The sequence below is a fragment of the Uncinocarpus reesii genome, genomic scaffold, assembly GCF_000003515.1.
Source record: "Uncinocarpus reesii 1704 scaffold_5 genomic scaffold, whole genome shotgun sequence".
Lineage (NCBI taxonomy): Eukaryota > Fungi > Ascomycota > Eurotiomycetes > Onygenales > Onygenaceae > Uncinocarpus > Uncinocarpus reesii.
The window spans coordinates 28751-53731 of NW_003052496.1; the positions used below are offsets into that span (position 1 = coordinate 28751).

At 51.4% G+C, this 24981-nt stretch overlaps 12 protein-coding genes across 12 annotated transcripts; 5 read left to right on the forward strand and 7 right to left on the reverse strand.

Annotated features, from left to right (window-relative positions):
• Positions 1–1027: 1027 nt before the first annotated feature.
• UREG_07022 (uncharacterized protein) lies at positions 1028–1307 on the forward strand (the record flags this gene model as incomplete). Its single annotated transcript, XM_002582203.1, has 2 exons — positions 1028–1030; positions 1086–1307. The coding sequence occupies 2 exons, from the start codon at positions 1028–1030 to the stop codon at positions 1305–1307; spliced, it is 225 nt and encodes a 74-aa protein (XP_002582249.1).
• Positions 1308–1979: 672 nt separating this feature from the next.
• Positions 1980–3611, reverse strand: UREG_07023 (uncharacterized protein; the record flags this gene model as incomplete). Its single annotated transcript, XM_002582204.1, has 3 exons — positions 1980–2125; positions 2196–3238; positions 3298–3611. 3 exons carry the CDS (start codon positions 3609–3611, stop codon positions 1980–1982), a joined length of 1503 nt encoding a protein of 500 aa, XP_002582250.1.
• Positions 3612–4414: 803 nt separating this feature from the next.
• Positions 4415–5842, reverse strand: UREG_07024 (uncharacterized protein; the record flags this gene model as incomplete). Its single annotated transcript, XM_002582205.1, has 5 exons — positions 4415–4614; positions 4675–4840; positions 4913–5220; positions 5281–5621; positions 5682–5842. The coding sequence occupies 5 exons, from the start codon at positions 5840–5842 to the stop codon at positions 4415–4417; spliced, it is 1176 nt and encodes a 391-aa protein (XP_002582251.1).
• Positions 5843–6517: 675 nt separating this feature from the next.
• UREG_07025 (uncharacterized protein) lies at positions 6518–7520 on the forward strand (the record flags this gene model as incomplete). Its single annotated transcript, XM_002582206.1, has 4 exons — positions 6518–6521; positions 6620–6817; positions 6887–7143; positions 7197–7520. The coding sequence occupies 4 exons, from the start codon at positions 6518–6520 to the stop codon at positions 7518–7520; spliced, it is 783 nt and encodes a 260-aa protein (XP_002582252.1).
• Positions 7521–8404: 884 nt separating this feature from the next.
• On the reverse strand, positions 8405–10115 carry UREG_07026 (uncharacterized protein; the record flags this gene model as incomplete). The annotated part of the gene is made up of 3 exons (XM_002582207.1): positions 8405–9108; positions 9160–9383; positions 9439–10115. 3 exons carry the CDS (start codon positions 10113–10115, stop codon positions 8405–8407), a joined length of 1605 nt encoding a protein of 534 aa, XP_002582253.1.
• Positions 10116–10636: 521 nt separating this feature from the next.
• UREG_07027 (uncharacterized protein) lies at positions 10637–12771 on the forward strand (the record flags this gene model as incomplete). The annotated part of the gene is made up of 4 exons (XM_002582208.1): positions 10637–10880; positions 10967–12415; positions 12485–12594; positions 12715–12771. 4 exons carry the CDS (start codon positions 10637–10639, stop codon positions 12769–12771), a joined length of 1860 nt encoding a protein of 619 aa, XP_002582254.1.
• Positions 12772–13122: 351 nt separating this feature from the next.
• Positions 13123–13734, reverse strand: UREG_07028 (uncharacterized protein; the record flags this gene model as incomplete). The annotated part of the gene is made up of 2 exons (XM_002582209.1): positions 13123–13507; positions 13583–13734. 2 exons carry the CDS (start codon positions 13732–13734, stop codon positions 13123–13125), a joined length of 537 nt encoding a protein of 178 aa, XP_002582255.1.
• Positions 13735–15091: 1357 nt separating this feature from the next.
• UREG_07029 (uncharacterized protein) lies at positions 15092–15925 on the reverse strand (the record flags this gene model as incomplete). Its single annotated transcript, XM_002582210.1, has 1 exon — positions 15092–15925. One exon carries the CDS (start codon positions 15923–15925, stop codon positions 15092–15094), a length of 834 nt encoding a protein of 277 aa, XP_002582256.1.
• A 1485-nt stretch (positions 15926–17410) lies between these two features.
• On the forward strand, positions 17411–18374 carry UREG_07030 (uncharacterized protein; the record flags this gene model as incomplete). The annotated part of the gene is made up of 3 exons (XM_002582211.1): positions 17411–17529; positions 17586–17900; positions 17960–18374. 3 exons carry the CDS (start codon positions 17411–17413, stop codon positions 18372–18374), a joined length of 849 nt encoding a protein of 282 aa, XP_002582257.1.
• Positions 18375–18595: 221 nt separating this feature from the next.
• UREG_07031 (uncharacterized protein) lies at positions 18596–20475 on the reverse strand (the record flags this gene model as incomplete). The annotated part of the gene is made up of 3 exons (XM_002582212.1): positions 18596–18750; positions 18812–20096; positions 20176–20475. 3 exons carry the CDS (start codon positions 20473–20475, stop codon positions 18596–18598), a joined length of 1740 nt encoding a protein of 579 aa, XP_002582258.1.
• A 596-nt stretch (positions 20476–21071) lies between these two features.
• Positions 21072–22650, reverse strand: UREG_07032 (uncharacterized protein; the record flags this gene model as incomplete). The annotated part of the gene is made up of 2 exons (XM_002582213.1): positions 21072–21115; positions 21168–22650. 2 exons carry the CDS (start codon positions 22648–22650, stop codon positions 21072–21074), a joined length of 1527 nt encoding a protein of 508 aa, XP_002582259.1.
• A 940-nt stretch (positions 22651–23590) lies between these two features.
• Positions 23591–24424, forward strand: UREG_07033 (uncharacterized protein; the record flags this gene model as incomplete). Its single annotated transcript, XM_002582214.1, has 1 exon — positions 23591–24424. The coding sequence occupies one exon, from the start codon at positions 23591–23593 to the stop codon at positions 24422–24424; it is 834 nt and encodes a 277-aa protein (XP_002582260.1).
• Positions 24425–24981: the final 557 nt, after the last annotated feature.

A 24981-nucleotide genomic window follows, 5' to 3' on the forward strand; every position in this document is an offset into this window, starting at 1 on the left:
GATTGGCGTGGCGCTTAGGTGGAGACGAGCGGGATGACCCACTTAGGGGCGACCCAGAGGACTGGTTGAGCGCCGCGGAGAAAGTTAAAGAAAAACGCACTCAATTAACTAGCTAAGCACTGTAACGCGCCTGTTGCGCTAGACCGGGATCTATGTAACTATTGCAGCTCGGACGCCTCGGAAACACTAACACCGGAGATTATGCACACACTCTATTCCATACTTACAGACAGTAGTCAGGGTCAATGCTGATCAGCCGCACCACAACCAAAGCATGCGAGTCAATGTTACCGCCAAGGATGCTTGAAAATGTCTTAGGATGCTTGTCTGTGTGGGTCTTGAGTGCCGAATTGCCTTAACCCTGGTGATTCAAGAAAATGCAAGCAGCACTAAGCTGTCTTGGGATGAATGTGCAAGCTTGCTGAATTCAGTTGTCACCATGATGCCGCCTCAGATGTGCATGATATTAAAAAGTGTGTGCATAGCTTGCCTGGGGCTTGGATCCTTCCGGATATCTTGTATAAAGTTGCAATATGATGAGGCATCTATGCAGAGCAGGGAAGCAAAATGAGCTCACAGAGATGTCTAAATATGCGAGCTAATAAAAACCATCTGTTACGGTACAACAAAGTGGACATATCATTTTATGGACGATACTGGGGGGGCAGCGCTCGAGTGGAGTTGAAACAAGAGACAGGACATTTGGATTACCAGGTCTTATGGCTTCAATGTCACTTAACTACTGGCTATCGGTATGGGTAGTTACTGTACATATCGCTGCGCCCACATTCAGCTTCATCGTCCATGTCACCTCACGCATACTCGCCTGCTCCAAGGGTTCCATTCACGACCAGTGAATAAGTACTCCGTATGGCGAAAGATATCGAGTCACCCACGCATTCGAGTGCGGTCTCAAGCGGTATATAAACCCTCGTGACTATCTCCATTACCTGACTCTCTCCATCACTCACGGATATCAATCTCAAACAAAATAAATTCCATTACCCAAAACACGCGCTCTTCAAGAATGGTAGGAGCACCTTGGAAATCTTCAATCATATAGGGTATAACTAACTGGGTCCCAGCCTCAATCCACCACCACGACCGCAGTTGACGAGAGATCTCAGCCATGGCAGGCGATGCAGGAAGTCCAAAACCTGTTCAAACCCGAGACCGATGCCAACCCCGAACTTGCTGCCAACGCCGAGTCCAACAAGATTGACGAAGAGCCTTTGAAGCTCAATTTCCTCAGGACCAATCTCAATGCCGCGAGAACCAACATTGCGAATGTGGAGGAGCAACACTAAGAGCCACGTTATCATACTTGGGACTGTCGAAGCCCGATTCAGAGACGGAGCACTCACCCGAGGAGAAATGAGCGATGATGGACTGCGTCTGGCCAGATGCTATATATATTCATGTTAATGGCACAGAGCATCTTGTTTGTCTTAAGCATGACCGACCTATTTGTCACTCCTTTGCTATATACATATACTAGTTGGCCTTCCCTTGCTTTTGTAGAGAGGATAATCAGTCATGTGTGCACACAACCTAAATCGCTTTCTACTAGAAGTAGCCTATTAAAAGCCAGGTACAACAAATCAAATGCTACTATTGAACAGCCTATTTTAACATAATGCTACCATTTATGGTAGGTCAATCACATATCATCAATGGACAAGAATTGAATGCAGACAAGAAATGTTGCTTTCTGTCTGGAGCAGTTGTTTACTGTATACATCAGTTCAGTCTAGATAAAGTTAGCTGGCACAGTGTTAGCTGCCACAGTGTTAGCTGCCACAGTGTTAGCTGTCACAGTGCATTTCAAAGGAATATTGAACTTGAATGTCTTTTCTCTGACAGTCTTTGAGTTCTGTCAAAAATCTCAAAACTCGTTAGTTAACTACACTTAAGCTTAATTCAGTTCAAATTGTATTTTATAAACTATTCATTAGATAATACTCTATACAGAGGTTGGGCTAGGTGAGCCGTCGAAATCTCAGCTTTAGACAACCCGCAAGAGGTGCCGCTGAAAAGGCATCCTCCTGTTCCACATTTCCTGTAAATCCATCATCCAGGGCAGTCTCATAATCCATATAGATGGTGGCAAGAAGCTCCTTCATGACTAGTATTTGCGTGGTCAGCACGTTCTTCGATGAACCGGACATCAGGAATGGCGAAAGGATGGGACCTACCACGCATGGAGAAATGAGTGCCAATGCACACCCGCGCACCGCTTCCAAATGTCCAAATCCACTTCCGCATCTCCGCGACCGTGTTCTCGTCTGCTTCAAGCCACCTCCCCGGTCGCCATTTTTCTGGAGCGGGAAAGGGGACCGGATTAAAATGGAGGGCCCAGGCGGATGAGCTGACGACGGTGCCGCCCGGGACATCGAACTTGCCCGCGAGCCGGCAGCCAGAGTCCGGCACAACACGAGGAAAGGGACCAGGACAGGGTGCACGGGTTCGCATGGTCTCGGTAACGACCGCGTCAAGCACCGGTAAATTTGCAAGTCGATGGGCCAAGCTTCGATCGCTAGGTTCGGCCAGAGTGAGTAGCTCTTTCCGGAGCGCCCGCTGGCAGTCTGGATCTCGTGATAGTTCGTACATGGTATATGACAATAAAGTCCCCAGGCCGATGTGGGTTGCCGAAAGATGGTCGTCGCACTCCACAGCGATAAAGGACGCCACTTCATTACGTGACATATCGGGATTAGCGGCTTTGAAAGAATCGTAAAAATGGTCGTACAGACTCGCAGCAGAAGCAGACTTTGTGGGGTGCCTCCTGTGGGAATCTGTGATCACTCGGGTGAGCCATGCTTGCCATCGACCAGTGGCATCGGGATCGGGCTCTCCGTTGCCAATCAAGCTTGCAAAATAGCTAATCGGCCAGCCGAAGCTGGTTCGCACGGAAACTATTTTTGAAGCAACTGAGGCCAACGTTGCGAGGTCGTTCTCAAAGCCCGGGTCTCGTAGAGTATCAGTCGCGTTCTCCCTACCAAAGAGCCAGCCGGAGGCAACATCAAGAGTGCAGCATTTAGCTTGCTGGTAGACATCAACAGAGGTGCCAATTCTTGCCCACTCTGCTATTCCTTCTCCAAGGCGACGTGATACACGCGAGAGGACGCTGTCGAGGGTCTGAGAGTTGAGAATGTACGAATTGGAATAAGGGTAGGAAAGCATACGTTTGCGCTTCCTATGCTCGTCGTTACCTATCATAGTAACCATAAAACCGGTCCTGTCACTACTTGGTTAGACTTCGACTTGTGAAGTTACGAATGCTTCAGGAGAACTTACTTGTCGAACAATTCATGGTAGAAGGACGCATCCTTGTCGAACTTGCTGCTGTAGATTGTGCGAACCCCGTTATCGATGCAATTCACACTCACATCACGCGGCCCAATCCGAACGACCGGCCCGAGGCGACGATGGAGGTGAATTCGGCTACGATTCTCCATTTTCCGCCATCGGAGCGATAGCAACCATAGGCGTGAATAGGGAACGGAGAAATGAGCATTGGGGATATCTTTTAAGCCGGAACTGTGGTTGCGATGCATTGATGCAATGACCCATGATACTAGAAGAGCGAGGCCGACGACCACCGCAAGCATGTTTTGAGAAAGGTTGATTGGTTCTTATGAGAATAAAATATCCCGGCAGCGGATTCGTTCGGCAGGCAGCGAGCTATAGCGACTGGAAGCACCTTACGCAGTACTTATGCTTCCAGAGCTCTCGCTCGGGGGCCGATGTTAGTAAAGACATATGAAGCCGCTGCGTAATGTAATGCAGTTCCTCGTAGTTGTCTGCTTTGGGGAGGGCCCTCCCCCATGGCCCAGGTCAGCGTCAAATGCTTGTTTTTTTGGCGATGCGGGATGCGAGCAAATGCTTGAACCAACATGACCAATGGACATGCATGATGCAGTCTTGGACCCCGTCCCACCCAAACTGGAAGGCATTGCTTATCGCCATGAGAGAAACCATGCGTATGTGCCGCTCAACCAAAAGAGAACGTCCTCTAGTGGTGAGATGGTATGGACGATATCCAGTAGATCCCTGAGCCATGGCATTGCTTGCTTACAGGGGAGGACTTTGCCCCACGCCGTCTGACTGTGCCGTGCCATCCGTGCTATTGTCGGGCTGTGCCGCATGGAAATCGAAGGGATTTGAAATTGGCCAAGCAGGGTAAAAGCGTATCAAAAATCTGCATGAGTTCCCTGTTGCTGATAGCATGGTATTAGTTAGTGGTACATCTGCAGATCAAAAAAAGTTATACTGGTAGGCCTCAATAATAGTTCTGGATATCAGCACTTGAACGGCAGTTGGGGCAAGCAATGTGATTTCGACCAAGACTGAAGAGCAAAGATAATTCGACCATTTTTAAGCCCTTCCATCGATGGGTAAAGATTTGATGACTTCAGCGCCAGATATCATCGACTGGCCTTGTAAGCCACTCGTCTGATATAAGTTCGATAGATGTTGCTCTCGCCTCCTGATCCCAGGTCAACATTTTTCGTATGAAGCGCAAAAACTGATCCTTTTCTTCCCCTGGTTCAAAGGTCGTAACAAAGTCCTCTAAAGAATTCTTAGGTATTGGCACCTCGCATACCCATTTTCCTATTACTGCGCTTTAACCGGCCGGTTCACAAACGGGAGACTTTGCAAAGAGTTACGTACCCTCGGAATCAAAATACTCAGAGAATAGGGGACTTTGCTTAATAATTTCCAGTGGAGGAGGGCCCAGATATCCGATGTATTGTGCCAAAGCTAGGGGGAGCACATATTGGTTGTGGACATGATCTATCGGCTCAAAAAGATTTTTGCCCTCCATAAGGTAAAGTGTCTACACAAGAGTTTAGCGAACGTTGCGCAGGTATCACAAAAAGTCAGCTTGCATAAAGGCTGTTTGACTCACCATAACCCCAGTTGCGAATATATCAACCGGGTAAGCCCAAGGAAGCTTCAGTAATACCTCAGGAGCCCGATAGAGGTCGGACATCCACCAGTCCTGGTTCACGCGGCCTTCAATTAATCGTGTCTGGCCGAAATCCATGAGAATCGGGTTACCAGGTGGGGACAACCTAGTATTTCGAGATCTATATACAACAGCGTTTCCGTCTCCCGAAAGTATTGGAATGCTTGGGTCACGAGACTCCTCGTCCTCGATATCTCTGAATATACTGTCATCGCCGGCTTCCAACAATATATTTTTGGGGGAAATATCTAGTCTTTTCTTGTAAGCAGGGAGCTAAAAAAACAAGGGCATAGCGTTCGAGAAGTTACCTGTGTGTGCAACGCCACAGTTTACATGGAGCCAATTCAGCGAAAAGAGCAAGTAGTGTATCAGTCCTTTGACCATAACCTTCGGCATTTTCGCTTCAGAAAATAACTGCTGTAAGTCGAAGGCAGTCGGGCCTTGTGGTTTGCACACAATACAATAATGGCGGCCAGATGAGCGGCTAATCTGGAAAATATCATTTGCAAGACGTGTAAAATCCAGGCCCGGGTGGTCTATTTCGGCAATCTTCCCCATGCGGCGGAGCATGTTGACTTCGTTGGTGACGGGCGAGGTCTTAGCATCGTCGACCTGTATAGAAATCTTCAGGGAGGCGTATGCTTTCGCCCTATGTTGAATACTAGGTTAGCAACAGAGGTTCAAAATAGACGCGAGAGTTGATATTCACCGCTCGTCCCACGCCAGCCAAACGGTAGAGTAAGCGCCATAGCCAAGCTTCGCAATCACTCGGTAGCGACCTTTGAACGTTTGACCAATCTTGACGGGGAAGAATGTTTTTGAATGAGAAAATGGTAGCGTCTGTTCCTCAATCGTGTCATTTTGCGACATCCTACGATCCCATTGACGCGATGCTATGAGTCTTGGAGCACAGCGCCGGAATGACAAGGCCCCTAGGCGTCTCCCAAAAATGAGCATCCTTTGGGTTGAAAACTGGCGGGAGATTGATGCGTGTTGGTGATATGGCGCTTGGCCTTGTCGTCTCATCAAGGCAGCTAGTTAGTTAACTAACCTAAAATATTCAAACATATTCATGATTTCTCCTGTCCTCCATACGAGGAACGCACTTCGCCCCATGTCCCCGCCGGTTTGTTCAAGCAAGGAAAATTAACTACATGAAAGTGTCTGTCGATTACCACCCGTACGCCGGGATTTGACGACGCTGGATCTGAAGCAATCTAGTTACAAGACATGGTAACCACAGACCAGAGATCAAAGCGGAGATCAAGGGCCTGCCTCGGCAACAATTGTCACCCAGTTAACTATGGCGCTTTCGTTTGTCCAGGCCTCACTGACTATCCCTCTGTTGTTCCGCGATTACTCCGAACTCGTTATCGGACGAGAATCGCGCCCTCGACCCGCAAAGCACCAGACAAGCGAAGCGCGCTACGTTCAAGATCTTGGACCAGCAGACTACAAAAGCAGCCATGGTATCCCGCTTGCCGCGCCGTTCGTTCATGACCGTCGACAATATCATCGATTGATTCCTGCGTGGAAGGAGGAATAATGGGTAAATCGCGCGTGGCTCTCGTCACCGGGGCAGGTAGTTAACCAACTCATGACGCCGACGACATTCAGAGCACATGTTTGCTGATACGTTTTCCTCAGCAAGCGGCATTGGCCTTGCGCTCTCAAAAGATCTGCTCTCGAAAGGCTGGAGAGTGTGCATGTGTGATATCAAGCAATCACCCGCTGCCTCTGGACTGGGTGAAAACGCCATCTTTGTTGCCGCCGACGTGACCGATTACGACTCCCTTGCCGCTGCGTTTGTTGCCGCGTGGACCAAGTGGAACGCAATCCACTTTGGTACGAGGCTTCACGTCGCCCCTTTGACGAAACAATATTGCTGACACTTTGTTACTTGACACGGACAAGTCGCCGCCAACGCAGGGATCGCCGACAATGTCCAAATCGCTGCACCCTATGCTTCAGCCACGCCTGACAGCCCACCGCCAAAGCCCGACCTCAAGACCATCGATGTCGACCTAACGGGCGTTCTCTACACGATCTACCTTTCTCTTCATTACTTCCGGCAAAACCCCTGCCCCGGGGGCAAGATCGTGGCTACCTCCAGCTCCGGAGGCCTCTATCCGCTCCCATACCTACCGCTATACACCACGGCGAAGCATGCTGTAAGCACAGCGATTCCAATCAGCGCATGGGGCCGAGCCGCTAACTTTCCCAGATTGTCGGGCTCGTCCGCGCTCTCGCGCCAGGCCTCCAAGCCGAAAACATCACGATCAACTGCCTCTGCCCAGGACTTGTCGCCACAGGTCTATCCGACCCGCTAATAGGCGTAGTCGCAGACGAATACCTCACCCCGGTGTCCACTCTACTCGATGCAGTTTCTCGATTCCTCACCGGAGACGAGACAGGGCGTACTGCAGAACTGAGTGTTCGCAACCTCTATATGCGAGAGCCTCCCGAATTCCCGGATAAATGGCAGAAATGGGCCGTGGAAAACCTGGGAACCTTGCGCGAGCAGACGGAGCCAAAGGAATCCACATGAGATACACTAAACGCATGGTAATTGACAACCCTATGTCCTAGGTCCAGGGAGAGCCGGTTCAAAATCACCAACAGCCTTGCCGGGCGTCGTGTACAGTAACTCCATAAACCAATGTCAGTTGTCCGTCGTCGAAATTTGTCCACATCCCTCGCTTTCTCACGCCTGTTGCCCTTCTTCTCATGCTCCATAGCCAGCTGATAAAACGGAGAGGTCATGTGTCCGGGGGCCTGTGTTTGCCATTCGAAATCCGTGGGAGACTCCTGTGCGCTTCTCCATGATGCAGAGGCCAGGACTATAAAGGGCGAGTGTTTGCACCATGGCCAGCTGCATAATGCATCATGCTGGATGTAACTGTTGATTTGTGTCCTCAACAACCGGGCAATGACACGGCCTATCCAGTGACCGCGGCTAACTTGTTAAGTGATGAGTTTTGCATCCTCTAGAGACTTCAAGGAAGTAAGACTATGTAAAGCTGCACAGGTCAAAGCACTTACCTTGTAAAAAGGTTGGCAGTATAATCCAAGCATCAGGTCACAGGAGAGTAAAGCAATGAGAAAACCAATTGCCAAACGCTACTTAACCCCTAACTCTCTGTGATATCGCTTGCAGATCTCTGCGAGCAAGAATGTGTCATTCATAGCTCAGTGACCCGCGCAAGGCTAACTAGTTAGCCATCAGATGGAATGGTAGCATCACGAAGGCTCCGCGAGAATACCATGAGCCAGCGTATCGCAAACTCGATATCGTCCTAGAGTCAACTACCGTATTGCCCGGAAACAGGCACAGGATCAATTCATCAGATTCAACTTGATGTTATGCAATCAGAGCTGTGATGAGTTGTGATATCTGGCGATTTTCTAACCAAACATCGACATGCCTGTCTATCAGTCGATTTCCTCATGATCCTGAAATGGCCAACGTTTTATACTTCGACGATCCTCCTCATCTTCTGCTGCATCCACCCACTCTTGCTTTAGTGTCTTGTTCAATGCGACGACCTTGTCATACGACTCACTCCTCACCCACCCATCCTGCCCAAGGTCGTCCAAAAGTTCTCGGTAGTGTTCTGCCACAACATTCATTTTGAACCATAATTCTTCAACTTTGTAGAATTCCTCTTCTTCCTTGCTGGTAAAACTGACGGGGCATTTGATAGATCCTGCTCTTGGCCCAAGAATCATATCCCAATTCTGAACCACTCTGAGAATTGCACCTTTCAATGTGATGATGTTTCCGGTCCACTGTCGGCCAGCTCTATCAACCAAGTGCTGCCGGGGCATCAGAAGGGGATATTGAATGGCATTGAGATGGGCTTTGTTATCTCTCCCATTGAAAATCATGTAGAGCCAAAATAACATTCGGCGCCGGTGAAGCTCATCGGCCTGCGATTTCTCATCAGGACTAAGGTTGTCAGAATCTGGTGGAAGTGATGGCTGTGAAAAGTCCTTTGGTGGCTCAGGGTCTGGGTTATCAAACATGGGCGGGTTTCCCGCCACTAATAGCAGTGGAAGGGCACAGGTATACTGCCAATCGATGAGACACGAGATCTCACATGAGCTTGATACATAGATATTAGCAGGATTCAAATCTACTGAAAGTTAGCAAATATTGGAGAAGCATGTTTCAGGGTGGTCCTTACCTGGGTGTCGCAATGTTGGTTTGTTGAGAGGATCCTGGGGGGGTTCTGGCAATATGTATGGAGCGAGTTCCAAATACTTCTTCAGGAGGTCTATATATATCTCATGCGATATCTCCCCAGGCAAGATTGTGTTCTGGGGAAAGTTATTTTCCAGAGGCCTCCCGAATCTCTGTGTCCACTCCAGTTCTCGCTGACCGACGTCATGTAGATACTGACGATGATCGCTCCCTAGAAGTGGTCAGTTTGCTAGCTCATGACTTTGACCTTTGGCAGGAATACCAACACGGCCCCCTCTTTAGATCAAGATCCGCATGTCTACCCCGCCAGAACATATAATCTGAGAGCGGTCCCATGCAAAATCGATTCGCAAAGCCTTTGTCCTCAGTCTGGGGGGTGGGAAGGCCAATCCGAAGGTCTTCTGGCAGACTGTCTTTATAGAAAAGGCTTCCATAGGCGCTGAGAGGGAGAGAAAAGAGTTTCCGTTCAAGCTCAACATAGCTGGTCACCAAATTGACTCTCTCTTTAGGGGATAGTTCAAACCAGCAATCTGTCAGCAGCTTTCCTGGGGCTTTTTCCATGATGATATACTCTGTCCCGACGTTGTTGCTGGCATCTGATGACCAGGCATAGACTCGAGGAACAGGAATGCCGTTTAACCGGAGATAGTCCATTGTCGCGACTTTACTTTCCGTGGTGAGCTTTCGTGGTACCGTCAGCAGGTATGGGATTTTCACAATGACCTCAAACCCGTCGTTCATTGTCAGGACGAAGACGCGGTTAAATCCACCTTCAGCCAGCTTCTTCATACTTGAAACGGACTGCCGGTCCACACATCTCGCAGCAATGGCTTTCAACGCGTCAATATTGAATTCAATGTGTCGTTCCGCAAGACGGAGTTTCTCGTTGTATAGGTACCGGCCGGACGTATAGGTGAACAGTTCTCGATCGGCAGCCATTGTGGAATTGCTTCGTTGGAACGAGAAGAACCTCCGAGGTAGGATAACTTGTTTCGGAGGCACGAGTGGGAAAATCGCATGAAGGAACTCGACGCAGCGTGGAAAACACAAGCCCGCTCGTCCCCTGGCTGTGAGCATAACTCCAAGAGAGGTCTGATGGAAGTAAAAGACCGCGCTGTGCTCTGCAGAATGTGATTAGCTAGCCAATGTAAGTCAAGTAAGCTGAGAGAGTCTTTTTATGAGGGAGGCATAGTTTCAATAACATTATCCTGTGTATTTTGTACTCTTATTGAGTAGAAGCTGCAGATATCAAGTTACAAAAAAAGCCATGTCGCTCCAGAGCGAGTGAGTCAAGACCATTGACGAAACTAGCTTTTCTCCATGGAAACCACACATCCAACATAGTTACTTTAATATAACTATCCACTGGCTCTGGGGGGAACAGTTTATGATGATCCATCCGGAGTGATTGTTGAATTTGCAAGCCATCGCCGGGTCCCCGACAACTCCCAGTTCTTCCAATGGAGCTGGCAGCCGCACTGCCTCCGAAACGTCGTTCCCGCTCTGGCTGCACGGAATGCCGCCAGCGACACCGCAAGTGTGACGAGCGAAAACCCGTGTGCTCGGGCTGTCTGCGCTCAGGAAGGCAATGCACATACGCCCTGCATCTCTCCTGGGGTGGCCGGCCTTTTTCCAAGTCACGGTTTGGCGACTGTCTTCGCCGCGACCCAGGGCTGGTGCAAGTACCGATTGCGCCCACCTCCAGTACGGATCTCCATTCGATTCCCCGAGCATCGCGATCTAACCCATGAGCGTATAGGTACCAGGGTAGCTTTTGTATATGGCTCCAGTGAATTCCCTGCGGCTGCTCCGCCGAGGCAACTACCAAACGGCATGTACATACATTCATCCCTCCTTTGTTGCCATCACCTTGGATTACCTCGTCTCAAGAGCATTAGAGGCCACTAACTGCTTAAAAGACTCGGATGTGACCTTGCGAGCTGAACTCGGGCCAGAAGCGGAACGTTCGCCGTCTGCAGTACACACTCAAGCAGCATATGCCGCACCGCCCAATGACTTCGCCTCCGGCCAAATCCCACGAAACCCTTACGAGCTACAATGGATGGCCCCGGCACATCGATTCCTGCTCGACCACTTCATCTCCTGCACCACCTTATCTCTGTCGTGTCACCCAGTGATCCAGCGTACCTATTGCGCAGTCTTGGTGCCCATGGCTCTCCAAACTCCTCATCTATTAGTCGCCCTGTTAAGCCTGGCGGCAACCCATCGTATATCCCTCGGCCTCAACCAGAGTGCAGCCCAACTCGATTGGTTTCGGTTTGCAAGCTTGCGGCAGCTACAATCAGCTCTGGCTACGCCGAGGAGGCAGTTGAACGATGCAGTCATAGCTACCACTCTGACATTATGCACGACGGATATTGTCTCGGACGGCAAAAGTCCTGGCTCGTGGAGGGCACATCTACACGGGACGGCAGCCATAATAGCAGAGCATTTGCAAAATACCAGGGACTCTGGGACGTCCTTGTCAGAGGCTACACTCTTGCTCTGGCGATGGTATTCGTCAATCGAAGCGGTCACTTTGTTAAGTGGGAACCTAGTGATTTCCCCCGGCTCGCGAACCGTCCTTCAGCTTCGGCGGTTGATAGGCAAAGACGAGATCGATGACCTCACCGGATTTTCCACAGCCCTCATCCCCATTTTTGGGGATATCAATCTGCTGGCTGTTGAATCCGGCCTGAGCAACGACCAGCAACTTGGGTCGACCATTGACGACATATCTAGCATTCCTAATGACATAATTCGAGAACGATGCTTCCGGATTATCGAAAACATCAGTTCGATGCTTGCCTCGCATGAACCACGATTTCGCGCAACCATCGATGCCTCCCTATCCACCCTCCACCGAATCGACTTTGCGGCGGTCGACGAAACATACCACCATGTCGCTCTCTTGCATCTCTATCGTAGGGTTTTGAACCTCCCCTCATCCAGCCCTTTGGTTCAGAAATCTGTGCAGCAAATCATCCACCGAGTCTCTGCCATCCATTTCCTACATGAGCCGTGCCCCGGCGTCGCGGTTCTACAGCCTCTGTTTGCGGCTGGATGCGAGGCCTGCAATGCTGCCGATCGCGATAATCTCCGAACCCTACTTTCGAGAATTGAGTCACAGTATGGAATGGGGAATGTCAAGAGTGCCAGGGCGTTTCTAGAGGATCTGTGGGTCATGAGAGATGAAAGCGGGGATTTGGAGGGGAGGATGAGGTGGGATAAGGTCATGGGTACGTCTTAAATCGATTTGCCTTTTTCATTGAGCGGAGTATCTAACGCCGATGGTACGTTAAGTTGAGAAAGGGCTCGATATCCTTCCATATTGATTGCCGTTGTCGCGTCACTAGATCACATATCCGCCGTCTGTGATGGAGATATATCAACGCGGGAAATAACAACGACGTCAAAGGTAAGAATTGCGACTCCTCGCTTACCACGAAAATGATGTTCCTGTGACCACCTTGACTGAATTAGACTAACCTAGGTTTCTATCTGATGCCATCTTGCTGGGCTCGAAAACCCGGTCTAGAGCAAGATTGAAAAGGAGTGGCCTAAAGAAGTGCACAGAAGGACGAATAATGAATGACCAGCAAAAGTCCCATGAAATCAGGCTAATGATACAAGTCTCGAGTCCTCAAGAAGCGCCGATTCGCCGATGCGCTCCTCTCGTGATGCTTGTCGCACGCTATGGATCAAAAACAAGAAAAAAAGGAAAAAGCCATGCGACGGTTCCAACCAGAGGCCGATCGCTGTGCGATCCTGTTAACACGTCTATTCAAAAAGCAATAGAAAGGGAGAATGATGATAGAAAAACAGCGGCAGGAGAATGGAAGATAACGGACCCCAACGCAGGCTTCAGATGGCAGCCCTGGGAAGTTGGCCATTAGTGCGATGAAGTAACAAAAAATACGCTTGCCACGAGCGTCTCGCGCATCGGTTATAGAGAGGCACGATCAATGAATTCGTAGTCGTCGTCATCGGCGATATAGCCACTCTCAGCGGATTCCCGATCGTCAATGAGCTCATATTCCCTGACTAACTTCTCCGTTTCCTTGATTTCAAATCGCTCGACGGCCTTATTCAAGGCGGCGGAGAGAATATGTTCGCCTGCTCGAGGCCCAGAGCGAGCATCGAAGGAGTAAAAGACATCTATCCTTTCGGTTGGCGACCCTAGATCAGGGCCCTGATCGCTGAGAGCGTCTGAAGAATCGCTGGCCTCTCGAAGGCCCTCTTCGGAGACCAAACGAAAATAGGACTGGGGATTCTTAAAGGTGAGGCACTGGCGCTTAACCCCGTAGGCATGAGCACGTCGATCTTGCTTGCTATCGCAAAGAAGGCAGGCTTAGCTCGGGGAACATGTTCTCAGGCGACTAGAGGGTGAAGAAAACCAAACTTACCATTTCGGTAAAAGAACGGCCGGGCGTACCGTTGCAGCTGCTCCGGGTCGGCAGCCATGCGCCCATTTGGCCTTGTGGTCGTGGTCGCGCTTGGACTGAATGGCATTATGGCGGATGTCGGTCGTGGGCAGAACAAAGGCTGAGCCGGACATGGTGGATATACAGGTAGTGGATGGGTTCAAAACGAGCGAGAGCGGAATCGACACAAAGGTCTTGATTTCGACCGAGTGATGGAAGAAGGCGAAAGACGAGAAGAGAAATGTTCTGTTTGTACAGGGCGGCAGTCACGACAGGTCAGCAGCTCGAGGGGGGGTGATGCCCTGGGTTGATGCTTTGGGTTTAAGTTTAAGGGGAGAGGAGCCGAGTCAGGGCAGGAGGCAGTGTATAGATATATATACATACATGTGCACATACGAGACGACTCTTTCCCCCAGAGGCTGTGAATCGAAGAGTGAGTCAGTCAGTTGATAGAAGAGGCCGGAGAGCCCCAGACGAATCCGCCGAGTCACCGGAACCTTCAGTTCCTGTTTGTCTCGGCCTATCAACCAGGCCCATGCTCAGCTGCCGTCGCCATCAGTCACTCGCCCAAGGTTTCGAGGTTGAAAGGGCCGGGCGTGGTACCTCCTCGCCTGCGCTGAACCACGCTGGAGCCCAAGTACCACTCCACATGCAACAGGTCCTCCTCGGGGAAGTGCGTCATCGCCAGTGAACTCTGTTGGTTGAGTCATCAGCCCCACTCGGCGGCAGAAAGCAGTTTAGCGCGGTGGAGCATTGCCGAGCGGGTCTAGCCTCATTGGGCGGAGGCGGGGCGGTGCCTTGCTGAGTCATCCCTGTATTGAGCAGTGTAATTTACAGGATAATCACATCAACATGACGACACACAAACAACATCCTTGAGGCCTGGTTTATTCTCTGCAAACATGAAGGTGAGATATCAAGGTCAACAAGGCGTCTGCCAGTTCCATGGCAGCACCTGGCCAACAATCCTGGCGGCACCAGTTTCTCAATGGAACTGCCTGCCTCCTCTTCCCCCAGATCGCGGGCGCAAAACTCGTGGAAACTCGTGGCTGGTTCTCCATTCAACCTTCGACATGCCATACATTTGCATCCGCAGAACGCGACTCCCGGATCTCATTGGGCATGACTATCAGCTGCCGGGCGCAAATCCATCGCACGAATAATCGCTTGGTGACTTTCCCATTCCCACACAAGGAGAATCCCAAATCGCCCAACCACCCCAGAGAACATGTTCGCAGATCCCATTCTTGCGCAGTTCACATTACAGCATGCATGCATGTTGCCCAACATATGTGAGAAGGCAGTTCAATCCACTAATAACTACTCTGTACAGAGTACGGAGCAGAATACTTACTGATGAACTTCCCAAGGTGTAGGCTCTCGGACAATCTGGTCAGGTCCTATCAAAACTGTCTATCATCGCAGAAGCACAGATCTGTGGGGGGGGGAATTTATGGCAATCATCGGTCATTCTCAGACCGTCCTCTTCAATCACATTTCTCTTTGCGAACACATCTGCTTGCTCAAATACTGCAACAAGATTTCCATTTCCCTCTTGGCCTTCGCTTCATTTTTCCCCGCCAGTCCCGGTGCTCCCCCAAAAGTATCCCAAACCCCAAGGTTGAAGTTCTGTAAGCCCGTCACTTTGATGAGCTGGCGGTGCCATTCTGCCGTGGTGGCACGAGACAAGTACTGCCCCAAATAGTCCATCACAAATCCCAGATCCCGTAAGCCAGTCATTTGGCTGCCCACGATGTCCCAAAATTCTTGAAAATGTCCGTCCATAAAGACAGTATAGTGTTCGTACTCGGCGTACCTGGGGTCGTCTGGAGGGACAGGCGCCATAGTCAAACATGGCAGGGCAATCCAGCACGCCCGTAGTTTTCTCACACGGGCGAGGTGGTGTGGTGGAACCGAGCCCGCAAAGAGCACCCACGTCACCATGGAGTTGGTCTGGAAAGCCACGGACTCGAACAAAACGGCAGAGGCTTCGTGGTATACCTGCCTACACACGTAGAAGAGGGCCGTGTTGATTGGAGATTGTGCGCGCTCCCCTCGAGTCTCCGCCGCCAGATGGGAATAGGCAAAAGGGCGCGTGCAGCAGTCCGACGTGGGCGAGGGATCCGTTTGCGAGCAGCGAAAGCTGATGACTCGACCTCGATCGCTGGCAAGATGGATGGCTTGGGGACCGAAAACCCAGCGGTAGATGAGATCGCGGATTTCGGCCGGGAGTGACAGGAAGGGAAAAGGGGGGGCATCAGGCTTGCTCCTGTGATAGCTTTTGCTCTTCCTCAAGAGTCTGAATTTGTGAAGCATGCTTCCCATCGTGGGCCTTGATGTTGTGGAATTGGTTCAGCGTAATGGCACAACACGAAGACGGGGAGACAAGCGGGGGTCTACATACTCTGCAGTCTGAACGGAAATTTCACCTTTTCGCAATAACTACAGTATACACCAAGTGTGAAGTAATTTGGAGACTATTCAAGGGGATTCCAGAGTGGGAACGGTTGGTGTTGGTACATCGCATTCTTTGGAGTTACAGTCTGCTATCAAATAGTTCAAGCTATGGGTCAAAATTAACGGCAACCAACTGCCCGCCAGGCCTTGATGCAGCGGAACCCATAGCGATTCCCCCCATTCAACTGGGAAATCGCGAATTTATCGACTTTTGCAGGGCTTTGAGGATCAACTCTCTTTTTCCCCGTAGATAGCCAACTATCAGTTGCATCTGCTTCTTCATTCCTCCCCGCCTAGCTCTTCATCACTCGTCTGCTCCTCCGGCAAACGATCAGGAAACCACCCAAATACGCCAAAGTCGACATGGAACTCGCCCATCGCATCCGCCGTGACTGTCACTCCCTCCCCTTCGAGCGCTGCTGCCTGCCGTGCCGCCGAACCTGGCCCTCTAGCAATCGCCAACGCGAGTCAGAAAAGACGACCGCCTAGGAGAGAAGCAACTGGGATTGGGTTCATACCGGTGGGAGATCTTTCCGCTCGCGTTGATCACCCTCTGCCAGGGCACATTGCCATCGTGGTAGAACGCCACCGTCCCGTCGTCAGTGGTCTCCCGGGGAAGATATTTCAAACACATGCCGACCTGGCGGGATCTTTGGGCTTCATCGCGTCCAGCCGTCAGAGCCAAACTGCAACGTCCACGGGACACGGCACTCACGCTCTCCAAGTAAACGAGCGATATGTCCATAGGTAGTCACTTTTCCATGGGGAATCTGTTGGATCGCGGCATACACGGCGTTGAACCACCATTCTGCTTCGTCGCTGCGGGCCATCTCGAGGCCCTCCAGCCGTTGAAAGGCAGTGTCTCAGCCCATCAGCGCGAACTGACGCAGGCACACCGATTCTAGTTGAAGTCTAGTTAACTAACCAACGAGACTGTGCATGCCAGCCATCCTACAAATGAATATCTCAACAACGGCGCATTCGATATTCGCAAAATGAGGATGAGCCAATATTGCTCTTCGGACAAGCCATAATCGCCGTGGCATCGAATCAATTCGACACACCAAACCGCCCCAGCATGGACCTCGGCATCGCCAGAAAGCCGTCACCATCGCCATCTAAAGATCCCGAGGAATAGCCCATCCAAACTCCAAACCTCAAATTCGGCAACGGTTCCAAAGCTCGCTGAAAATGACCCCGCAAGCCAAATAGCGTGGCTCGTCCAGAGCGATTTGACCGAGCTGGTCTCTGGTCCTATTTGAGCCCTGGCTTTTGCCCTAGCATTTCCACGTAGGAATCACGACCAACTGGAATTCACAGCTTTCCACGAATAACCAACTTCATATCTCCACAATGGCGACAGCAGAACAGGAAGTCAAACTCCAAAACTTCGATAGCATCTTCTCTCTTGAGGGGAAGGTTGCAGTCGTCACTGGCGGGTCTCGAGGTTTGGGATTACATTCCGCGAGCGGGTTCGTTGCAATTCTTCGTCTTTGACCGTTCCATGCTAAGAAGGCATCTCCTCTAGTCTCCTCCAAGCCGGCTGCTCTAAAGTATACATCACCTCGCGCAAAGCCAAAGCCTGCGATGAAGCCGTCGCCGCTCTGAACGCCTTACCCAACAAGCGCCCAGGTGCTCGCGCCATCTCGATCCCAGCAGACAGCTCCAAATTGTCCGAAATCGAGCGGCTGGTCGCAGAAGTCAAGAAAACCACGGACCATGTCGATATCCTATTTGCCAACGCAGGAGCAACCTGGGGAGAGAAATTTGACACACATCCTGAGCCAGCTTTCCAGAAAGTCATGGATCTAAATGTCAAGAGCATCTTCTACACTGTTCAAAAGTAAAGGCCATCGTAGCTCTGGCTATCTGATCGCGATTCATGGTCTAACTGATCTACAGATTTGCCCCTCTCCTCGAAGCCCGTGGCACCGTCGAAGATCCATCCCGTGTCCTCATAACCGCTTCCGTTGCCGGAATAATGGTCGGGAACATGGGCAACAACGCAACCTTCAGTTACTCTGTTTCCAAGGCCGCCGCCATCCACCTGGCCAAAAACCTTGCCGTTGCGCTTGGGCCGCGCCATATCATCACCAACGCCATCGCGCCAGGATTCTACCCATCGAAAATGGCGAATGAGCTGATGAAGATCCAGGGGGGAGTGAAAAAGCTGTCAGAACACAACCCTAACAAAAGACTAGGCGAGCCAGAAGATATTGCTGGTCTGGTAGTCTTTTTGTCAAGTCGAGCTGCTGGCCATATCAACGGAGCTTGCATTACGACTGATGGTGGTGCTCATTTGAAGGGGCGGATGTAAGTAGTTATGGGATGATTGGCCGTGTTGCTTGGGAGGTATTATATATACTAGACATCATTCCAAGGTGATTTAATAGAAGGAATTATCTTTGTTTTCTCAGTCACACATCCATATGTATATGTATAGATATGCATATGTGAACACCGGTATAAGTATCTAATTCCTTTCGGCCCTGAAATACAGCCTGCATGCAATCCAGTCCAGCTTCTAAGCCTCAAACCTTACAACTTTGCCGGAGTCGATTTCGACTGATTCAACGCCCGATCGATTAGATCCATCGCATGGTACAAGTCGTAATCGTGTAACTTAGGTGTGAGGACCTGAATGCTAAGTGGTGAATCCAGGTAAACCCGTCTGTCCACGGTATTGGAACTCCCTGGGAGAGACTATCAGCAAGATACAAGTACTAGTAGCAACGAGACGGAGGAGCAACATACACAATTCTCTATTCCGCTTATCCCAGCTTGTCAGGACCTTGGAGCCCATCTCTTCACCCAGCTCAAGGTCTGCCTCGGTGAAATTTCGCACAGGCATCGAGCCAGCAGGATAATCCAAGAGAACCCAACTCGAGGTGTATCCAACAGCATTGTAGCGATCCAGCTCCGGGACCGGGTGCGGAGCCACTGGATGGATGATTGCGTCGATTTTCCTCGACGGATTTGATCCCACTGTCCACATCTGCATCATGGCACGCTCTATCTCGGTTCTCCTTGCCTGAAGCTCAAACAGTTGTCCCAGTGACTTCGGTTCCCCTCGTTTGGTTTTGCCCTGGAGCCAGGGAATGAGAGTTTCACCGGTACTCTCCAGGAGGTCCATCATACGATGCCCACCGTCAACAGACATTAAAGCATTGGCCAAACTTTGGCAATCCCCCAGTGCTTTGGGGACCGGGACCTCAACAACCTCGACGCCCTCAAAGCCATGGAGCTTCCGGGCAACTTCGTTGAGTAATTTGGCGATCGGGGGAAGAGGGGGAATGCGGCCATCCGAATGCAGGATTCCAATAGTAAACTTCCGTGGAGCGTCTTCTGCCAAAACAGGGGTTTCGCTTGCCCATCGGCCAGGGATACAATCAGTGCCCCAGAGTTCGGATCGAGGGACGATTTCCTTCATCAGGGCGTCGATGTCGGACATGGATCGTGCAATTGGCCCGGCACAAGCTTGAATAGACGTCCTGCCTCTCCCCGGCACGCTCGCGCTATCTTGCCCACCAAAAGGAACTCGTCCGACACTTGGCTTGAATCCATATACCCCGTTGCACATTGCTGGGATACGAATACTGCCGCCAATGTCAGTGCCAATGCCAATCATCGAGCCTCGCATGGCAACAAGTGCGCCCTCGCCACCTGAGCTACCTCCTGGTGTAAGTTTACGGTTCAATGGGTTGAGAGTGCGGCCAAATAGATTGTTGACACTATCCAAGGCGGCCACCGTTTGGGGAACGTTGGTCTTTGCAATGATGACCGCGCCCAACGCGTGTAAAAGGTTCACCAGGGGCGCATTTTCCTTCGCCGGCTTGAACGCAAGGCTTGCTAAGCCGGTAGTGGAATCAACGCCCTGGACGTCGAATGTATCCTTGATTGAAAGTACGAGGCCGTGCAACGGGCCATACAGTTTCCCCGTTCGTTGGAAATGAGTATCAAGAAAGGAGGCACGCTTGAGAGCGCTATCGAAAAGGGGCTCTGCGAGGCACCGAGTGAGCTGGTGGGCAATGGCTGCACGCTATGAATTCGAATGTGTTAGCCGCTGTTCTTTTCTGGGAACCACATTGTCTTCAGAGTATCAAGGGACGAATACTCACCTTGCAAAACGCCTCGCACACCTCGGTCACTGTCAATCTGCCCGATGCTACTTCGCCCAACAGCCCCTTGATGTCCCAACCTTCCGTGATCTCCAACTGCTTCGCGCTCAGCAGTCCACATCGACGCGGGATATCCATCACATTAACGGCATCGTACTTGGTGTTTGTCACGGATTCCTCGGGGGAATGCATCCCTGCAGGAATCCAGTGCACTGGAAGCCGCCATTCCTTTGGGATTTTGGAATCAAGCTGTGCGAGCTTTTGACGGGCGATTTCCTTGAACGCAGGCTCTGTGGACATGGCTTTCGTAGTTCCGGTAAATTAGTAGGCTCGAGTAGTTAGTTACCGCCTGTAGGATGTCCCGACACGTAGCTTTGGAGTAGTTACCTGGCTAACAATAATATGTATGATCACGATCAGATCTCGACCACTTCTTCCAGAGGCTCCCAACGATTGCTCCGGCGCAACGATCCATCAAGTATATAAACGAGTCGGACGCGGATCGCTTTCTCCATCTTTGGCGGGTCTCCCGTTGCGGGGAAGCCGTGCGGAAAAATGAGCAGCATTGTGTTCGCCGAGGTGTTTCGCTGCCGGCTGTCAATCTGGTCGCTTACTTCCAAGGCCACTAGTTATGGAAGGATGTGAGCCTGTGGCATTAATAGCACCTCGTTTGGCTGGAACCGCATTAACGTTCAACATGGAATGATATCAATTGCACAGCGGTTCGAAGAATGTTAACCGTCTAGTGAGCTATTACTATTCTACAGGGGAGGAGAGATATCCGTCCTAATATCTCGAAATATCCCGCCCAAACGCCCAGTTCGAGAACCAGGAGTATAAGATCCGCAGGCGGTTCCTCCAGCTCAGGCTCATGCTCAGGTATGCTGCTTTCCAGATCAACCACGCCGTCCGACCTTTGATGCCCGCGGGCAGGTGGTCGCTGGTTGGCATCTGCATCAGAGCCTTTGAGCTCCCAAGATAGGCGATCATACCCAGGTTTTTGAACTGGAACCCGGAGACCCGGTTAATATCTCCTTTGTTGAGCCGCTTTGCAAGCCATGCAGATTCCTGGTTCGTAGCCTGGGCTGTCGCTGGAGGCGATCCGCTTTCTAACATGCAGTTATCCCCCAAAGCAAATACATCTTGCATCGTGGCCGTTCTCCCGTCCTCAGATTGGAGTTGGACGCGCAGGTGGTCGTCCACTAAAAGTGCTCCGATTTTAGGAGCTTTCTTTATTGCCCACGAAGTACACTGCACGTCATTCGAAGGGGTTGGGCCAGGCTGGATCACCGCTGAAGACGCCGGGAATTGCTCGAGGCTCCCCAGCGAGTCATTGACGAACTTGTTCATTTCGTTTCCCGTCGCCCAGACACATATTCCAACGCCTTCTTCCCCATCTTCTTTGGTTTTCAGTGTAAGGCACCCCTTTGGGTCCATGTCGGGAAGCTGTTCTTGACCCGGTGCTCCCCATCGAAGCTCTTCAATATGGTGATCGGTCTTCACGTCCACACCTTCCCTGCGCATAACATTCATCGCATATTCTGATAATGTCTGATCAAACATGTTCAACACCTGTGGAGCCACGTCATATAGGCTTATTCGGACTTGGTCTTTAAGCGTTGGGTATATCTTAAACATATCCTCGTGAATGAAATCGCACACTGCGGCAGCCAATTCTGTCCCCGTCGGGCCACCACCAACGATGGCAAAATGCAACAGATACTTCTGCATCTCAGGGCTTGTCGTGGGCATGACGGCCAGCTCGAAACACTCCCGTATTCGCCTTTTCACCCGCCGCGCATCCCCTATATCTTTGAAAAACATGGCATTCTGTCTGACGCCTGGCGTGTTGAATGTACGACTAACGCAGCCCACAGCGATGACCAATTTATCGTACGGTACCTGAAAAACCTGGCCTGATTCCCACTTCCGTAGCTTCTCCTTTCCCCGGAGATTGCCGATTTCTGGCCCTTGGTCAGCCCCCCTTTCGGCCTGTTCCACGCGCGGCGATTCAGTGACTCCGCTCTTGACAACACTTGCCTCCACCGTAACTACCTTCTTGTGAAAATCGACGCTCCTCGCTGCGGCTTGGATATAATGCACTTGGCTCTTGCGGTCACGAACCGGCTCCACGATCTCGGAGAAGTTGAGAGAGCCAACAGCGGCATCTGTCATCAACGGAGTGAAAACGAAATAGGAGCGAGGGGAAACGACGGTCCGGTAGAACTTCGAAGGCGATAGTCGACGCGAGAGCGTATATCCTCCCCAGCCGGAACCCAGGATCACGACCCGTTCCCGATCGGGAGGAATGTCGGGGTCCGCAGTTGATCCTTTGGAGGTAACGTGAGGCCTACAAGGAGCATGTCTGGCAAGTCCGAGTTTCGAACGAGTGAGAGTTGATACACAACCAGCCTTCAATGTACCACCAGCCCGCAGATTTCCGCTTCGAGTCGATGCACGCCAACACATCTCCATGCTCGAAATCCGAACTCGTAGCTCCGTAAGCTAGGTGAGTGTAGCAAAGTCGCACGATCGAAAACGTAGGGTTGGTCGGGGCCTGCAAAGCAAGCCGATGATGTCCAGCTTCTCAAACAAGCTCACGGCGGATGGCAATAGCCTGCCTCAGAGGCCAACCATGACCTCATCGAAAACCGCAGCTCTCGCTCCGAGGTGGCCTCCGGCAAGTAGCTCACTCGTAGGCCGTCGAGAGATATATTCGCCTTGCATGTCCGTGGTCCACAACTTAGTTATCGTTGGCGCTTCCGTTGAGTCCGTCTACGGTGGCGATGACGTCAAAGGAGACAGCGGCGAGCTGCCCAGGAACCGCTCCGTCACTATAGAGTCAAATGTCGCTGTTAGTCTGGGTCTGGCCTCTAGAAAAGCCGGTCAGGTCTTTGTACCGTGTGTCTTACCGCGTCCACTTGCTTCCGATCGAACTGGCCGCAACCGTCGTAGAGGCCGGATCAGGACGTCGAAAAGCTTGGGCAGCATCTCGCCAGGCGATCGCACAGGAATTGTCCCTGCGATTGATGTAACTAGTGAAGAGCTACTACATCCCATCAGAGCATTTCGCAGGCCGGCGTTCTCTTTCTGTTGCGCACTCCAGATGGAAGAAGACGGGCTTCACGTGACCGCCTGGGGGAGCTTGTCCGTTTTGTGCAGCGAAAGCCTCAAGGCCCCTGAAAGCAGCGAGATCAGAAGAGCGCGCCAGCAGTCTTTGAACAGTTGTCTGGCAATCACCATGATCTGGACAGAAGCAGAACCTCAACAGCAATTTACTCCCCAGCACCTGCCCAGCCGAGGTGAGTCCCCCCAGCATTGGCTGCGTGGACTGAGCTGTCCGAGCTAACCATGCCATTGCAGCAAGCTTGCATGAAGCCACGACCACACCAATAACCTTGCAAGCGCTGTCTCCATGTGCAATGATCGGAAGAGACCAAAGCGCTTCTTGCCTTCCTTGAGCAGGACTTCGATTTATAAGCTCCTCGTGCCTCCGATCGTGCGACTCGCTCGACGCCTCAGACCCCGGCTCGGTCCGCGAGTGATCCTCTTAACCCCAAACCTCATCGTCAAGTATGGCGCGGCGGAGGTGTATTCGGAAGCCTGCGCGATTGACTACATCTCGAAAAACACCTCGATCCCCGTGCCGAAGCTGATCGCGGTTTTCCAGACCCGCGACGGGACCACGTACATGCTCATGGCTCGATGCCCTGGCGTTCCGCTTCAAGGGATCATTCACCAGTTGACGCCAACGGAAAGACAAAATGCCTTTGCCCAGCTGCGAGGCTACGTCGATGAGCTGCGTGCGCTTGAGCCGCCGCAGCCTGGCAGGGTCGGCTCGATAACGTACGGGCCTCTCGAAGATGACCGCATTCTTGATGGGCCATGCGGTCCGTTTGAGAATGTATCTGCGTTTCACCGAGCGATGCGACTAGATGCGGAAATTCCATCCGGCCACGAAGAGTGTGACACGGTGATCTCGATGCAGAACCGGCGGGAATATGCGATAAAATGTACCCATGGAGACCTGTCCTTGCGCCATGTGCATTACCTTGATGGGAAGATCACAGGTGTCATTGACTGGGAGTCAGCAGGCTGGCTTCCCGATTACTGGGAGTATACAATGACCTGGGACTCCTTCTGGGATGCACCCGGTTTGAGAGCCAACATCCCCGCATTCCTAGACCCTTTCCCAGAGGAGCTGGAGATGGAGCAAGCTCGGATACGATTATTTCGGGGGAGAAATTGAGTGCCGAGTCTGCGTGCCGGTTCTATTTTCAGACCGTTTGTTTGCTCGTGGCGATCCCCATGGCAGAACGGAACGTTTCTAAAATTGGCTGAAACACAATTTAGCGTTGCCATCGGGTTCAGATGCTGCCATGCTGGAAATGAAAAGCGGCAACGTTACGCATAATAATAATGCTTTGACAAACGCCCCAAGACCTGCGTCTAGCAAACCGACGGATCATAAAATAATAGGAAGATTATTTAGGCAAATCTCTCCCTGGCCGGCGTCCCAAGGCTCAGGTCCTACAGGAACGATGGCAACGACAAGTTCCGGTTTTTGACGGCGTTGAAAAAGCCGTGCATGAACGGTACAGGGGGGGGAAGGATATCCCTGGCCCCAGGTGGGATTCATCGGATACGAGCCGGGGTAGCAAGGCGCCATCAAAGGCCGTGTGACGCTTTTTGAACCTGGATCGTATAAGATGGCCATTTATCTCTTCTCTCTCCCACTCTCTCTTTCTTCGCTGCTTGCGGAACGGGCCGCTATCATCCCCAGTCACGCGTGTTGAACTCTTAACC